Here is a 17,170-nt window from a genome sequence, read left to right on the forward strand (position 1 = left end):
GGGGGGTTGATGTGTCGAATCCAGCTGAGAACTAACATGACTGTGTGGCAATGCTCTGAGCTGGGATTTGTAAGACACCAGAGCTGGCTTTAGCAGCAGGAAACCCCAAAGCCTGTAAATAATCCACATGGGCAGACGGCACATAAAGACATCCAGTACTTAGCAGTTCTCTTATCACAGCTTGATGGCCCTCGGGACAAAAGAGATTTTGCTCCCTTTAATATGATGCGGATATTTTAGCACGTACTGTCTGAAATTGATCATATAAAAGATGACGCCAGTGAACAAATGCTAAGTCTGCATTGTTGATAAAGCTTGTCATGTGCTGCAGGTTGTTTTGTAATCAAAGCCCCTGCAGGATTCACTCCCTCAGTTGTGCGGGAATTTGTAGTTAGCCCCCCCCCCCCCTCCACGCACACACACACACTGTTAGAGTTAGGTTTAGCGCTATTGTTTTGTTTGTTCCACAGTAACTTGCACACTTTCTTGAACAATGGCACTGTGTACAATAGTGGAAGTGTTTCTGAGGGTCACTATTCGCCTTTTCTACTGTTCACTTTTCAGGGGAAGCGGCGTAACTGACTCGCACAGCTCAACTGTTTTCTCCCGTCGCCTAAATTTGTGGCTTCAATCAACGTTCGGACAGGAAAGACGGCTCAAATTCTTCGGCGCAACAGATGCCTCGCGCCTGTCAGCGCTTCACTTTATCACACTTGGCCGAAGCAGTTATCAGAATGGCGTTGCGTCTCAAGTGACCGGTATCTCCGAATGGGAGATCAAAAGAAGAGATTGCGCAGCGTACGGCGGGGGAAGCTCGGAAATAGTGCGATGGGTGCTCTGTAAACATGGAGAGGCAGTTCATGCATACATGCGGGCTAACCTTGGGCCTCCCGAAGGTACGGCGTGCCTTTTTAAAAAAAAAATAAAACAAGCTTGACAGCAACGTTGCGAAAGGTGAAAGCCCAAGTCCCAGTCAAGAAGAAACATTTGCTGCCTGATTAAATTATAACCCAGAAGAATTAGTCTGGTGCCGTCAGGCAGCAATTTGATTTTAATTGGCCCAAGTCAAGATGATCATGACTCTGTTTTCAATTGTGTGATCACATAATTATTTTCCTTGCTATAATTAGAAGAACGATTTCATATAAGCGTTGACATGAATAGAATGAGACTGATAATCTTTCTCATTCCCTGCAAAATTGCATTTGCTAAATTGATATGTTCCTGAGGCAGGCTAGGGCGCCACTTTTTTTTTTTTCAGAGCTGTCCAATGTTACGGATCGTCCGCCATTGGTGATGAAAATCAATTCACACTAACCTCTCGTTATGTCCGGATATTTAAATGAGTCGTGGATGAAATGCGTTGGAAACCCGCAAAAATAGTTGGCGGATAAATGGAACATCTGTTTGACAACACGAGAATTGCAGATGTTGCGTTGTTCCCGTATGCTCCAGGAAAGTAGTTCAGCCGTGGAGGCTAGCAGACGGCGAGCAGCGGCAACACGGAATGGCGGCGAAGGAACAAGGGCAGCCGCGCAGAATGAAGCTTCATCGCCAGACGATGATGTCCAATTATGCGCCGACAACAATTGCATGCTCGCGAGAACTTTTACCCATTGTCGAATAAAACGCTGCCACATTTCATACTTTGGGTGCTCTTGGAAATATATAATCGGCGAGCAATGTGCTCCACTTCGGCGTGTCCGGGAAGGATGAATCGATTCATTGTATTTTATATTGCTACATTCTCACCATCAAGGTTGACGGAGGAATGACATGACAAGAACAAATATTTAAGCCGTCATTTTGCGATTGCGATTATAATGATGCATGACATTATAATTACCACAGTTTTGTTTTCATTTGAATCCTATTTCTGAATATACTGCAATAGCTGGCCCCCAATTATGTTCTTGGCACCATTTCAGAAATCATGGAAATTCCGACAAATTATTCTGGAGGTGGATGTCCTTAGGAGGGCATTTCTGGGTTTTAAATCTTCCCTCACTGTGATCCCGGCGAATATCCTTCCTTCTGTAATTGTAGTCATGGTCTATCTGGGCAGCAGCATCAACTACAGAATATATTGCAGTCTCTGAGATGGTCTTATTTTATTATATTTACAAAGATTGCAGTTCAGCAAGACTTCCCAGAAATGTATTTCCTGATCATTTACTGTCTGAACTTTCCATCATATCCTATTGACTCAACTCTTTGTTCCAACACCCTCGGTTGCTAACCCACACAAACGCACACACACACACACACACACACACACACACACACACACACACACACACACACATTCAGCATGCACACACACGTGTCTCACTGCATTTGTCATCTCTCACAGTGGAAAAGAAAACATGTTGACATCTATGGAAGAAAGCACACATTGGCCGTCGGAAGGTTCCCAATTACTTGAGATTCAATTCACGGTGTTCGGAGAGCATCTTTTAAAGCGGTGTCCGTTTCTGCATCCTGCAACAGAGCTCTTTTTTTTAGAGCTGAAGTCACACGGCACCGCCGTCTGACGCATTGCATGCCGGATCACCACATTTCTCCCAATATTGCTCCAATAAGTGAAGTGCGGGGGGGTGGGGGGGGGCGACAGATTTTCCATCTACGAGTTGAGGGATGTGCCCCTGACTGTTTGTTTCATTGTGGGAACAATCATCCGAGAATCGTGGAAAGAATGAAGCTGGTTATTTACCCAGATGGTTTACTGGTGGAGGTGTGAGACTGGCCAGCTCGCTGTGGGAACACAACGCTTGCTTTTCTTGGTATCGCTGACCGTTTTTGAGACCACAGACGCCCCCCCCCCCCCCCCCCCCCTCAGATCTCCTCAGCTTTGTTTGCTCTGGATGGCATGTTTGATTATTTATCGTAAGGGAAAAAGGAGTAGCTGGAGCAATAAACATGTGACTTCAATGTATTTTGTTTTCCGCCAGGAAGGCCGTGTCCTCGAACAGATATTTGAAGCCGTCGTCATAAAGCTATTTATTTGCTTTCTTGATTGGAGTTTGGCAGGGCTAAGGGAGAGCCACAAGCACTGATAAGTATCGGACAATATAAAACGTTGTCAATGGATACACTGTGGTTTGTGTTTTGTCGTCTGACCTCCGGTGAATGATATCAAGGGAGAGAGTAATCGCTTGATTGTCTGCGGTGTTTGTTTGTTTGTCAGAAGAGAATATTGTTTTGAAGGCTCTAAAATGGGCAGAGGTGTGCTCTCAAGGGACCTCTTGCGATTGGACACTTTTACCGTTGGACTTCATGAAAAAAAAACAATTTTTCTCTTTCAGACTCTCCAGGTCGCTCGGCAGTTACTTCTGCAGCAGCGGTTTCAACAAAACACCGGCCGCAAATCCCCCAAAGCAAACGACAAGGACCAAAGCCTGCAGGTACAGTAAAATATTTTGTTTTTGCCGCGAGCACTCTAATGCATATGATTGTCAGCCTCTTAAATTCCTCAAATTAAAAACAAAAAGCAGGCTAAATTGATGAGTTGGTTTCAAAATAAGCTCGACCGCAACGTAATTCTGAGCGCACATTTATTGTGCAGACCTCAACGCAACGCGTTGAACCGCTTGCTAGCCAGCCGAAGCGTTTTGCTAGGTAGCCGGTGCGACCACTGAGCTCGCCATGGACCTCTTACTTCACACACGTAAGCGTGTTGCGCCACCTTAACGCACATGCGTAAAGCCCGGCGAAGCTTCTTTGGGACTGTCTCCACCATTTATTTATTGCAAAATTTAAACAGCTGTGATTCTCACTTCTGCTAGTCAGTGTGTTTTGATCAACCGTAAAAGTAAAATGTGAATTGAATGTGAAAAAAAAACGCTTATTTCGAGCCTTGCGCGACTATTACTACGGCTACTTGCGCTACTATTCCGACTACTGCTGCTGCACAGCTACGAATGAGTGAATTTCCCTTAGTTCCGTATGCTGCCTTCAAGGTCTGTCTTCGCCTGGCCGAGGGAACCAGTTGTTTGTATCGGTGTGAAATCGCTAACAACTTCAGGGCATATTTGGTGATTAATAGGGAGGCCCCGTTCTTTGTGCATGTATATATAATACCTAATACCCCGACTGTCCCATTGGGGGCCCTTTTTAATGAGCCACTGTAGCAGCTAGGTCTAATGTCAGGTTGTGAAAAAGCCTCTTTGTTGTGCAGACGTCTTCGGCGTTGCTCCAGAAGATGAAATATGACTGCGATGACCTTTCGGTTGTGTGCATATTTGTCAGGATTCAAATAAGTTCAAGGGATCAAACCAAAGGGTTTCCTCAGCCTGGCAGGGAATTGTGCTTGGGAGATCAACAATGGGGACCACAAATTCGCAGATTCCTGCATGTAGCCAGTTGTTGGTACGTAGGAAAGTACTCGGCCATCTTCGGCAGACAAAGACAAAATTAGAATTCTAATTTATTAATGTATACAGGGAGCTCGGCCGAGCTGTCACTCAGCTTTAGAAAAGAGACTTGCCCGCCCCGCTCATGCCCGCTTGGTGTGAAAAGAGCACCGACTTGCTGTAGTATCTTTACCAACACCATAAATTGCCTGATGCTCATTGTTCTGTTTTGCTGGGTTAAATTTGCAGCAATGCAAATGCCACACGTCCAGAAGGTGTTTATCTCTGAACTACATGTTCTGTTAATTAAACAAATCCCAGTCACACACTGTTAGAGTCCAGCATTCACACACGCACAGTATGAACAGGAGTTGTGAGGACATGGTTTTTTTTTAGTTAGTTTTTTTTTTTTTTTTTTGTGATAGGAGTCTCAGATCACAGTCTGACTCACTGACTCATCTAGTGTCCTATTTTCAAAGTAAGCTAATGCTGCCATCACCGGGGACGTTCACTCTCTCCATTATACATCCTGGATAATGACTCGCCGTTAGACCAGACTAGTTAATAAAAGGCATGATCCAGCAGTTATTAGGCTGTGTAGTAAACCTCATAAAAGCACCTGATCTGTGGAAAAGGCGGCGCTCGTCTCAGTGCTCTTCCCATTAGGCACAAGGAGATGGGCTTCGAGACTCGCCGAGAGATGGAGATTTAGTGGCTTCGACTTACCAATTCACTCTCATTCAAGTCAAAAACAATAAAGCGTAGCGCCCACACAACCGATGTCTGAAATTAAGTGACTTCACAGTCGTAGCAGTGGTAGTAACAGGAGAAAACATGAGTCAAAGAAGACTGTGCGCCCCTGATTTACATGAAACGGCGCTTTTCATCGCTCCAACCAGGGTTACCCCCCCCCCCCCCCCCACGCGCACAACCCCTCAACCCTTTTTGACGCCTCTGGATAAAAGATGCCTCTGCTTTATAATGTCTTGCCTTGAGGCACCTTAATCAATCCTTGAAATACAAACAGCGTCGCCCACATGCAGGATGGAGTGCCGCAAAACATACTTGACTGGTCGAAAAGCCAGTGAATTACATTGACGGGATGACACGCGTAATTAAAAGAACCCGTGTCCCCTTTTACCTTTAACACGTCACACCTGCGGTGACACAATGAGAGCCAGCGACTCCCACCCTGCTAATTAGCATTATCAGTGAAATGCGAGGGGTTGACTCATTAGTTCCATGTGCATTTAATTAGAAGCGGGCTGAAATTGGATTTAACTTATTACTTTTTCATGGATCACTTTCTTGTCATCACTTCAAATTGGATTGCAGCCCCAGGTAACTAATTATGCCAGCCGTAGGATCAGGAATAGAGAAATAGGTAATTAGGAACAACTCTGTGGGACCCTTGCTGATAGTCCACCGGTATCAAGGTAAGGGGGGGTCAGGGGAAAGAGGGGGGGGGGGGAGCACAGCTAGTTTGTGTCATCACTCACCATTCAAGCTAACTACATTTCATTGCCAGGGTTCCGAGGGAAGGCATCAACCTCCCGTCGGGGGATTAAGCAGTATGCAGCTCTGCTTGAAGATGTTATGTCAACATGATGTCTTTGCTAGCCATTTGATGCCCAGATTACATTTCTTTGCGAGACAGGATTGGCCAGCATTACTCACGTCATTGGCACAGCGACGGGTCGGTCGGCAGCCAGCTAATGTTCCCCTGCGCAGACTTTACTTGGAGGTGGATACGTTTGGCGTGAAATATACATGGAGCGCCACAAAGGAAATGTGAGCATGAGGCGGTTTTGAGTTGCATCATAGCAGAAGTGCTTTGCTTCCTTGAGAAAAAGGAACTGGGGGTACTTTTTGTGGACTTAATGTGCTGATCGTCTTATCAGGTATTGGAATCTAAATTAACATTTGATTTGTGTATCAGGGTCTCACGTGCCGTGATCTGTTCTACTTTGAAAGAAGGTAGTAGTACCTACCGTACTTATTACGCCCCCCGCCCCCGCACCCCTCATCTTTCCGTCTTTTGCTCTCTTTCTCGCTCCCTTGGGGTTTCAACACCGTTGTTGCACCGCCTCACTGAGGGTACCTCCAGGTCAAAAGATAATGTCTTGTGAGTAGTCTGGATGAAAGCCACTTGAGTTGTTGCGTGGCCCGAGAACGCCCTCGTCCAACCGCGTGGGCTTTTTGCATCCTTCATTTGTGGTCTGTCAGGGGTACGCGTGATGTGACACGATCCATGGGCCAATCGTCTCGCTGACAGGACGAGGAGGAGCTGCCGGCTCTCTTTCTTTTTCGTCTCCTACTGTTTCTGCAACAGGCCCATGGCATTGTCCTGACACATGTATACCACAGCGCGCCAATCTGTAAGTCATTAGAGCACTAGGCCAGGCCTGTCAGCTGGAGCCCTGCCAGTGCCTCAGGGTGATCTGAGACAGCATTATGAGGTGTTTCTGTAACTAAGTCAGCCAGTAGCCGAGAGTGTCAAAGCCGTTGTTGGCCGCTCGCAAAGTGGCGGTGAGCGTGAGAATATATGATCACAGTTAGTCGCTGTGGTCTTTGGAGACACATGGAAACGGAGCTGACCATTCTCCCTATTCGTCTCAACAAAGTTTCTCTTAAACAGAGGTTGAAATGCTTTCGCCCGAAGTGCCACTACCAACAAAAACTCGCCAAGAAACAGAGAATAGTACATCTCTAAGTAAGTCTGTGCAATGTAAGCATACTCATAAGAAAGGCGGCCAATGCCAACTGCGCAAGAAACGAGACATTTGTTTTGACTCTTTTTTTCCCCAAAATATTTCTACCTCCTCCCACGTTGCTCCTCTGTCACTATAAGATGATAAAAAGGTGAGCCCTTACCTGGTGGTCCTGCCGCATAAATGTCGTCTTTTGGGCGTGTCAGTCAAGGTCGTGCTCTGTGTGCCCGCATGTCACATCGTGGACTCGTTGCAAACACATTTGAAGTTGCATTGATTTTTGTAATGTGAACAAGTACATGAAAAGATCGGATTGAAAAAAAAAAAAATCCGAAATGGACATCGTGCGTGTGAACGCAGCCTGGAATTACAATGACATGTGGGAGACCTTACCTAAACGTACATCAATGGAATCATTGGACTTTTGATTCCCAATGTAACGCATCACCAATTTCATCAAATCTGCCGGATGTTTCTTTGGAAGAATATCTCCACAAATGAGGAAGACTCCTCATGAAGCAATATCTTGAAGTGAGAATAAAGATTTGGTTTTCTATGGCCACCACAGTTGCACCTCTATTGTGGTCATCACTGAGCTTGTGTGACATGTTTGAATTCCTATCGGAAGCAAAGTTACTTTCCCTCACTTTTTCTTTTTTTCTGACTTCAAAGCTTTTACCTCCAAATGATCTCAATTTGCTCGGAAAGCTTCAAAAAAAAATTCTCACTCAATTCTCAAAAGCGGTTGACGTTGTTCTCTTTCCGTCTGCGATGTTCACGTCTCGAGGTGATACTCTAAAGAAATCATGTGGATTGCTTTGAGGTGAGACAGTTTGTCTTTGACGATCAGCACAAAACCAAGACTGATGCTCGCGTGAAACCCCGCGATCAAGCTGTCTCTTTTGCTGTCTTTTGTCATTGTCATGTTGTAAAAATGTATTATGCGCACTGTATAGATTAAATCCAGGATTGGGGGGTAATCCTGTCAGAATGAAGTCATCTGTCCCGATTCCACACAGCAAACAAGCACTTGGGGGGCCGCTGCGTTTCACGTTCTCTCCTCGCCAAGACGATGAGTGTCGAATCAGTTCCAGTCACAGCACTGGGAGCCCTTCCATCCTTTTCGGGCCTTCGTTTGTGCTTCCATGTTTCCCTGCAAGCAGTTTGCGCTCTCACATTTCCACATCGTTCCCCCTCTTGACTCACTGGCTCGCTCGCTCACTCACTCCCTCAAAAATATAATGTGTTCACATTCAAATTTGCAAGTGACGTGCAAGAAAACTAAAACTCCCGCCGGTCACAAATTTGCATTTCCGGGTCCACCAGTCCACTTGAGAGCCTTTTTCTACCCTCGCCGGCCACCACACTTGAAGCGTTGGGCAATGCGGAGGTTAGCCAAACAACTCAGAGTCACCGTACGTCAGAGAGACCCGATAATGCTGCCTATGAACAATAGATGCTCTTAAAACGAAGGTCAGAGGATAAGTGTGTGCGTGTGCGTGTGCGTGTGCGTGTGTGTGTGTGTGTGTGTATATATATATATTTTTTTTTAACGCCGCATTCCCCTTCTCATTCCACTCTGGTTCCTAACATGATGGATCATGGCACGATCACATGTTGAGCAAACTTGGCTTGGCATTGCATAGCGCAGGCATGTCCGGCCGCGCTCCTCAAGGGCCGCTGTTGCGATGCGTCCCTCCTGCAACACGCCTGATTCAAACGATCAGCTCATCAGCAAGCTCTGAACAAGCCTGAAAACGATCCTGATCATTTGAGGTGCTCTGCGGGAGGGGCGCATCTCAAACAGGCAGGTGAGCGGCCCTCGAGGACCGACTTTGGACACATATCGAGCAACCGTTGCTATCTGCGTGAGTAGACAAATATTTGTCCGCTTTATGCACACGGTTGTCCTTCCCAATGCCGAGTCCACGACCGCGTTGCGTTTGTTGTGTTGCTAATTTCCTTCAGTAGCACTCGTACAAACAACACAAACGCGCCGCTTGGCAGACCGTTGCATCTCAGGCCCCGGCTGCATTTGAGTTTTGAGAAGGCTTGGTAATTGGAGCTGTATCGTTTTCTTTCGTCGGAGCAGAGCAGGGCTGGACCTAACCAGGCATTACAGCACTTTCACTTTAACTCAAGCAGGAAATGGGAGTGTTTTATAATGCAATTCACCCTGTCATGGGCACAAACACTCACTACTCCCTGAAAACTATCACCGGGGATGCAGTCCAAGGCTCAAGGTTACTGATGTTTCGCCGCGCGCAGGGAAATAAAATCTATATACCGTGCATCACATGGACACAAAAGTGTAATTATTTTACATGGCGCTGGCACAGAGGCAACGGATGAGAAAGACTGCGTGTGAGAAGGGGACGCTTGAACTGCGCGTCTGCTAAATTTATCACAAGGCCGCTGGGAGTGTTGAAATGAGAACAGTGGCCTATTACTGCTAAGAAGGTGTTTTATTGAGAATACGGCGACATGCCACCCCAGGGAGAATGCCGAGGAAGGAGAGTGCGGCGGCCGTGCGCGCGTTTTTGAGAGCGCGCGCACGGCGGCTGCGCGCACATGCCCGTCATTCTCTGCGAGCTGTCTCGGATACAAAATAAAAAAGCACCTTCTCCGGCGTTTAATTATTCAGGATGACATATATCGGAATTGTCACTTTGAACACACTGGAGGTGTCCCAGTCAATAATTTATACGGGCCAGGCCAGCTTAGCTGAGCTCATTGTTAGTTATTAGCCGACGAGAGCAGTGGCTTGTCAGGCCGATGCCGTGTTTAGCTCTGTTTATTTTACCGGTGTGTTTGCGGACTGGAACGCATCCCGTGAACATTCCTTCATCCTTGGCCAAGGCTTTAAAGCTTGTTGATATGTGACGCGTCAAAACTGGCTGTTTATTGTCACAATAATTCACAAAGTGGAGGTGCTAATCTTCCCTCGTATTTTCTGTTGAATTGATTTATTTTATTATTGCCGCTGAAATCGCTTTTAGTGGCAACTCGCCACCTTTCATTAGGTATCGATGTACTCCCGAATGAGTAATAACATGCTTCAAGTCAGATTGCTCTGTGAAAAACAAAAGTTAGAGCGCAGAAGACATGCTTTCAACCCTCCTGCTGTTCTCACCCCTTTGGGCAGTTCCGCCCCTTCTCCAGTAGATGGCAGAGTTCGATTTTCTTCTCATGTCTTGGCTGCTCAGTGAGTGCACTTTCTGTGTGTGTGTGTGTGGGGGGGGTCAATTGTGTGACGTCACGACAATAATTGCTTTCATTGGGATGCCTGGCATCTATGGCTCTCCCTCTCTTTTTAGTTTATTTATTTTTATTTTTTTTAAATTGAAGTTACTAAAAGTTTGTTCGTTGTTTTGGTAAAAAGGAGGCCTTCTTGTACATGATGATGTTTGTGACCAAACGCACTCAATCATTTCCTGCTGTGATACTCCTCAGCTTTAAAGGTGGGCTGCCAAACTGATTGGACCTCTGAGGTTGGTCAAAGGGCCGCATGGGAAACTGGAGAAAAGTGTCAACAAAGTAGTATCAGAGTTGTTTACTCGTTTGTTGTCGAGCTGCGTCTTTTGTCCTGGCACTATAAACCTTTCCACTGAGCAGAACAATAAAGGGGCTGAAAGCTTGGCAAGTTGTCTTTCTTTCCGCTGGATAGCAGTGTTTACATATCTGTTGTTTCATTAAAGGGCCTCTTGTCTATGGGCTTCCATTGTTTAAAGAGCACGGCCAGAGTCCCCGCAGAGGTCAAGGGGTCAACTGGTCCCCTTTTTTTTTTTTTTTTTTTTTTTAAAGGACCCCCCCCCCCCCCGCCCCCGCCCTTTCCCTGTACACAAAGCCTCGGGTTCACCTGCAGCTCAGCCTGCGGCTCCCCATTGTACGGCCCCATTTGAATTGATTATGTTTAGAGGGATGCTTGTGATTGGTGGAGCAGGGTGTGGTTGATTGGGTAGTTTTGTATCTTGTCAGCCAGGGAGTAACCTTGCGCGTGCAATCCGTCTGTATTCTGAAGAAGGTTGGAGACGCTACAACACAACAGAGCTTGTTCTCCGCCTGCCTGCGTTGCCGCTGCCTCTCCCTACCTCCCCCACTCTCTCTCTCTCTCTCCCCCACTGTGTGTGTTTGTGTGTGTGTTTCTCTCTCTCTCTCTCTCTCTCTCTCTCTCTCTCTCTCTCTCTCTCTCTTTCTCTCTCAGTGTCTCTCTCTCTCTCTCTCTCAGTGTCTCTCTCTCTCTCTCCGTGGCGGCTGTGTTCTCCGCTCTGCTTCACTCCACACCGCGTGGCCCGGCTTTCTGTTTACCCTGCCAGCTAAATGGAGTTTGTCAGGTTTGTCAATATGATTGAGTTCTTTGATATGGCGAGCGTTGTTGCTTAGAAACTTGACAATTTCATTGGACCCGGGCAGAATACGAAAGGGAGCGCGGCGTCCGCTTGTTGATGTTCCGTGTATTCTCATGGGTTAATTGTGTCATGCAACATTGACATGAGAGTTGCGGCGTTCAGGAATTGACAACTTTGCCGCGAAGACACTCTGCACATGCGTGTTGACAGGAGAAGCCAAAACACGGGTCTTCAACGCGGTTATCTGAATTTGACTGTGTCTGTCTCGGATTTCCGCGGGCTTGTTTTGAGTAGTCAACTTTTTCTTGGTAGTAAAGTCTGCTTGCTTGTTTGAAGTGGAGGAAACAGCCTCAAGTACTGAACTCCTTCCGAGTAAATTAGAGTGGAATTTTTATTTTTATTTTTTGTCATGTTTACTTTTCTGACAGTCGGCTAACCTGTTAAACCAGATGTGCAGCGGCTCCCTATGATGTTTTAATTTTGGACCGTTCCCGAAACGCAGGTGACAGATTTGCTGTCTGTTCGATAATTGCTGTTGTGACTGTTTTGAAAGAAAGTCTTTCATTGGTGCCGTTTTGTTTTTGTTTGTTGCTGTGCCCAAGCAGGATATTCCAAATGCTTTTTTTTTTTCTTTTGCCTACTGTCAATTTTGTCATAACTTAATGATCACTGGGCAGGCGCTCCCTGTTCGGTTGACTGGGAATTAAATTACTATTTGATATCGTTGATATTTAGCGTAATCACTACAAAATATATTTGAGGCTCACTGTCACTCGGATCTTGGTCAAAGTTGTATGGTGTGGTGGTATGGTGTATGTATATATATATATATATATATATATATATTTATTTTTTAAGTCTTGTAAATTGCATAACATTCTGATCCTGATTATTTGAAGATTTCAAATTTGGAAGTTTTATCCATTTCTTATGCATATTTAATCATTCACATCAGTGGTCAGGAAACGGGTCGGTGGAAAAGTGAAGAACAGTCGAGCAGATTGCGAGCCGGTCGGGCAGACGGGAACATCAACTGGGCAATGCCGTGCAGCCGTGCAGCTGCGCCGAGACGCGCACTTTGGGAGAGCCGGAGTGCGTGCTGATTGGGCTGACAGTTTGTAATCAAAGTTGATTTATTGTTCATTAGTTGTGCATTAGCCCTTTCAGGCAGGGGCGTTATTTGCGCAGTGGCCTGTCAAGAAGAGGGGCGGCCGGCACCTGTCATTTCTTAACCGCAACATTGGCCAACAGATTCGGCCCAGAGTCCCCCAGCTTGCCGGGATAGCCTTTTCAAACGTGGCCTTTGCTTTGCGGCGGAGCGAGCAAGCAAGCGGGCAGAACAGAAGAGCCGAGGCGGGGGACTCGTTGAGCAAACGCGCGTACCGCCAGCTGCTCCTTGTTGCGCTTCCTTTGATCCCCTCGCACAGAAATGTGTCGCGACTTCAAAAAAAATCAAATAAAAAGCAGCTTTCATTCTGTCTTTTAATGTCGCTACTGCTTCCAGCGCGTGATTCCCACTCTTCGGCGGGATGATTTATTCCCCCTCGAGTTGCTTCGTGATGTAAAGGTTAGACATCGTCGCTGAACGCTCAGCGCACGGGGGTGAACTTTTTCACCACCCGGCCTGAATAATTCAAAGAATGTGGAGGATGGCGGCGTTATTGACAAGTCGCGCCTCCCAGTGACCGTTTTTTGCACCGTTTCTCTGAATTCCACCAACACACGGGTGAATAAAAGCCGTTCAACATGAAAGAGTTGAGAAGCGGCACGATTTGTGTTCATCTTGTCTGCCGTCGTGGAAACATGGGATTAGGTGTTCTTGGCTGGATGATATAAACAATCCGCGCAAAGATGTCAACCGTTGTCTTTTGACTCGAGTTTCATTTGAAAGGGATTCATTGGCTGCGATCTTAATTAAATCTCAATTGACTCAAATAATGCGTCCGAAAGGCGTGCCGTTGCATCACCGCATAGAGCCGCTTCACCAAAGACGAGACGCGCGCACTTCACGCCCAATGGTTGTGCAATATTGTGGGTAAAAGATCAAATCCAACAATAGGGATCGATTGGACGAGAGTTGGCTACTTTTGGAAGACAGCGTCCATGTTGTGAATCTTATCGGGTTGCGGACGCGGGGAGGAGTTTTGGCCGACATTTTAATCGAGTCCCTTGACGTTTTATGACAAAACGGGGAAAATGTAATGAAGTACGCGTTTTTGTACGTCTCCATTAATCCATTCATGATTTTATTCTTGAATCAGTCTCCCAGTCCCTGCAATAAGCAAATAATGTGTGTGGGCACCGTCATGAGTAGTGCCGAGAACCAGGGTGAGGCACACTACCCAGCTGTTGTTGGGATGAGCTCACCCGCTTTGCTGAGCACTTTGTTTGTTTAAGTCTAACGGTGGGGCCGGCAGGGGAAAAAAAAAAAACTGTCGAATGAAGTGAGTCAAAATCCTGTTGGATGCAGTTGCTGCAAAGCCCCAAATCCTTCTCACAGTTGCTCATTTAATGACAAACCAAATAAGTCTGTGATCCCATTTATCTGCACCGTCAAGCATTTTCTGGGCTGGCTTAAAAAGTATTTTCATTGCTGTTCCTTTTTTGGGGTTTTTTTTATCGTGCTTCATCATCTCTATTGTTGTATTTGTAGAATAGAGAATATAATTTTTTTTTTCATTTTTAATGTTTTTTTTTTCTGGGGTTGCAAATGAATATAGTTTAATTCAGATTAAAAATGTTCTCATGTGCGAATCTTAAATATTAATTTCTGACGTTTTTCAGGGCAGGAGACTCATCATCAAATTTGCAAGTTTCCACACTGAGCCAAACGAAAAAGGGAAATATTTGAGCTGGGCCGTTCCCTTTCTTTCATTTTTGATCCTCTAATTTTCCTGCGTGTGAGACCAAAAAAGTTTTTGTTTTTGTCCCCCCCCCCCCTCCCCCCAACGTTCTCCTCTACTAGCAGTCGTTGACCTCTCACTTGTGAATGGAGGGAGGGTCTCGGTCTCGGAATCATCTCCGTTTCCTTGCAGTCCCTGGCCCCCCTGTCGATATTTTACATTTGGGATTCGGATTGTTTGTTGTGTGGCAAAGTCCAAGAGAAATAGTGCCGCATAAAATGGGGTACGTTTTGACCATCAATGTCAATCTTACCTAATTTCTCCATTTTAATCATGTGACGTTATCTTGGGAAATTAGACGTGCATAGAAACGTGTGGATGTTTTTGCCCCTGTCAGTCTGCAACTGCGCAAGAATGTTGAAGGTTTGAACGTTTATTTATGGCAGGCACCTGGAGAGTGCTGCACCTTGGTGAAATTCATAAGCGGCAGCTATTTCTGGCATCCTCAGAATGTCCCCAACACCCTCGTATTCCTGAGTCGATTACGGCTGGGCTCGTTGGAGCCCTTTCTGTGACTATGAGAGTATTACAAATGGCAACTGGCATCTTGTGTTTGCGTGAAATGGAAATGCGACAGAATTTGGCCAGGCCAATTATTATACATATATTTTTAAGTGCTCTCTCTCCTGCCCTCCCTATCGATAGCGTCCCGTTTTAGGCAGATTCTCACTCCTCCGGCACAGCATTAAACGGTAGCCGTTCCGATGATCGATAGGTTAAGAAGTGTACGACCCCTCTAGCCGCTCATGACCTCAGTCGTGTTTAGGTCATAAATGGGGAACACACGGGGGGGCGGGCTGTCATAGGCTGTTGCTCACAGCAAGCTAAAATATTTGCACCATATCACAGCGAGATGTAAAACAAGGCGCAGAGAATTCCGCAAGCTCTCCGTGTCATTCTGGATGACGTTGCCGCTTAAGATGGGGGGCCCGTGTGTAAAAACCTGATCACGTGGCACCTGCGCTCACTTTCCCACCATTCAAAGCGTCCCTTTTAGCATTTGTGACAAGAATGCGCACATTGTTCATGAAATTCTAAAATGCACGAAGAGGGAACGCATAGCAATGACATTGACTTCACATGACGTTTAACATTTGCACGTTCGAAAAAAAACTGGGCCGCCTGCTTGACCTTCAGAATAGCTCGTAAAAATTAGTGGTGCCAAGAGGAAAAAAAAGACCTTGTAAGAAAATGACTGTGAAATTAGAGAATTAGAAGAGGGGGGGGCCGGGGGGGAGGGAGGGGTGTCTATGCAGATGACCGGGCAAGTCGTGTGCAAAACTCAAGATAGACTGCCTCAGATACAATGAGGAGGTGGGGGATTCATCTCGCGTTTTCCTCCTCGCCGCCACCGCTGAAAATACGAAAAGGGGACGTGTGAGTCCGGCATCTACGTTGAATCTCATTCGAGGGCTCGACGCTTGACAAACACAGCTCACTGGCCAAGAAAGAGCGGGATCTCACTCCCGCTTGTCTGACGTTGCAGCACAGTCTTCCTCGTTTGCTCTCATTTATTCTCGCTGTCTCGTTTCAGCGGGCAAAAAGAAATCGGTGTTTTGCCTTCGGAAACCGACGAAAAATTCAAAATGATATAATCTTGTTTCCCGTAACATTTGAGTGACCTTGTCTGTCAGATGTTAGCTGGCCTGACATTTAAACGGGAATCATTTCTAGATGGCAAACACGATCGCGTACGGTTAAAAAAAAAAAAAATCTAATAAAATACAATTCCTTCATGCCGATGTCAAGGAAAGGCCTTTTTAGTGGCATGTGGATAAATGCCGACTTTCCCGCGAGATGGGAGCAATTAAGACACCCCGACAACTGCGGGGCCTTTTGAGTGTCACAACAAATCAGTGGCTTTGAAGAGCCGCGCCCTCGCACCTTTCAAGAGTTTGTCTGAGGCCCGCGCGATGGTCCCCCTGGCTCCTCCTCGGGCCCCTTCATATTGTCACAAGAATACATCAATGTTGACAGCAACTCTGATGAAATGTTCTCACGCGGCACGTCCTGCCTGGCGTCCTCAGGTATGGCGTCTCGGAGAACATTTCCAAAATGGCAAACGCTTCGGCGAAGCATCGCAGGAGATGCGAATCATTCTCGCGCTTGATAAAGGCATGTTGCTGAAAGCAGTTTGCCGTCGAATCTGCGGGCATGCGCCGTCAGCGGCTGTCATCTTCTTTCCTTTCCTCTTTTGCTCTTCGAGGGGGTGAAGTGGGAAAATATTGTTGTCGAGGGCTGTTAGAATGACACCCACTCCGAAGCAAAGAGCCATGCGGAACAGAGTTTGATTTTGGGGGCGGGGCCCGTTGGGTTTATTGGCCGTATCTCACCATTGTGCCTTTTGGATTGGGGGCCAACTCGACATCCTGTGGAAAACTCAGTGTGCTTGTTTTTCTTTTTTCAGGTTCCAGTGTCAGTGGCTATGATGACACCTCAAGTGATAACTCCTCAGCAGATGCAGCAGATCCTTCAGCAGCAAGTCCTGAGCCCTCAGCAGCTCCAGGTTCTTCTCCAGCAGCAGCAGGCCCTCATGTTACAGCAGGTAAAAAAAAAAAAAAGAAAAGAAAAGAAACCCCAATAATAATTTCCGTGGAACCGCAATTCTCCAAATATTTGGCGCTTAAGGAATCTGGCCATACATCAATCACATTATCTCCCCATGCATGTGTTTGGGTTTTTTTGTAGCAGCAACTCCAGGATTTCTACAAGAAGCAGCAGGAACAGCTCCACCTCCAGCTCCTCCAGCAGCATGGAGGCAGCAAGCAGAATAAAGAGGTAGACTGACATCACTCCAACGGCCTTGCCAGTGTGAAAAGCGTTGACCAGACAGAGAGCGCGGCGGACGCGGCTGC

At 46.5% G+C, this 17,170-nt stretch overlaps 1 protein-coding gene across 8 annotated transcripts in view; it reads left to right on the forward strand.

Annotated features, from left to right (window-relative positions):
- The window catches only part of LOC147201869 (forkhead box protein P1-B-like), a 110,607-nt gene that overhangs the window by 59,476 nt on the left and 33,961 nt on the right, over positions 1 to 17,170 (forward strand). For 4 of the 8 annotated variants that reach the window (XM_086117677.1, XM_086117683.1, XM_086117676.1 and 1 more), the window contains 3 exons: positions 3,306 to 3,404; positions 16,723 to 16,860; positions 17,004 to 17,093. In XM_086117677.1, the coding sequence (XP_085973803.1) occupies positions 3,306 to 3,404; positions 16,723 to 16,860; positions 17,004 to 17,093 (327 nt within the window). Of the gene's footprint in view, positions 1 to 3,305; positions 3,405 to 11,103; positions 11,398 to 11,704; positions 11,915 to 16,722; positions 16,861 to 17,003; positions 17,094 to 17,170 lie in introns of those variants that run through there. The other 4 variants (XM_086117679.1, XM_086117680.1, XM_086117681.1 and 1 more) reach the window with 3 other exon arrangements.

The sequence above is a fragment of the Hippocampus guttulatus genome, chromosome 8, assembly GCF_054856545.1.
Source record: "Hippocampus guttulatus isolate MCC_2025c chromosome 8, RoL_Hgut_1.0, whole genome shotgun sequence".
Lineage (NCBI taxonomy): Eukaryota > Metazoa > Chordata > Actinopteri > Syngnathiformes > Syngnathidae > Hippocampus > Hippocampus guttulatus.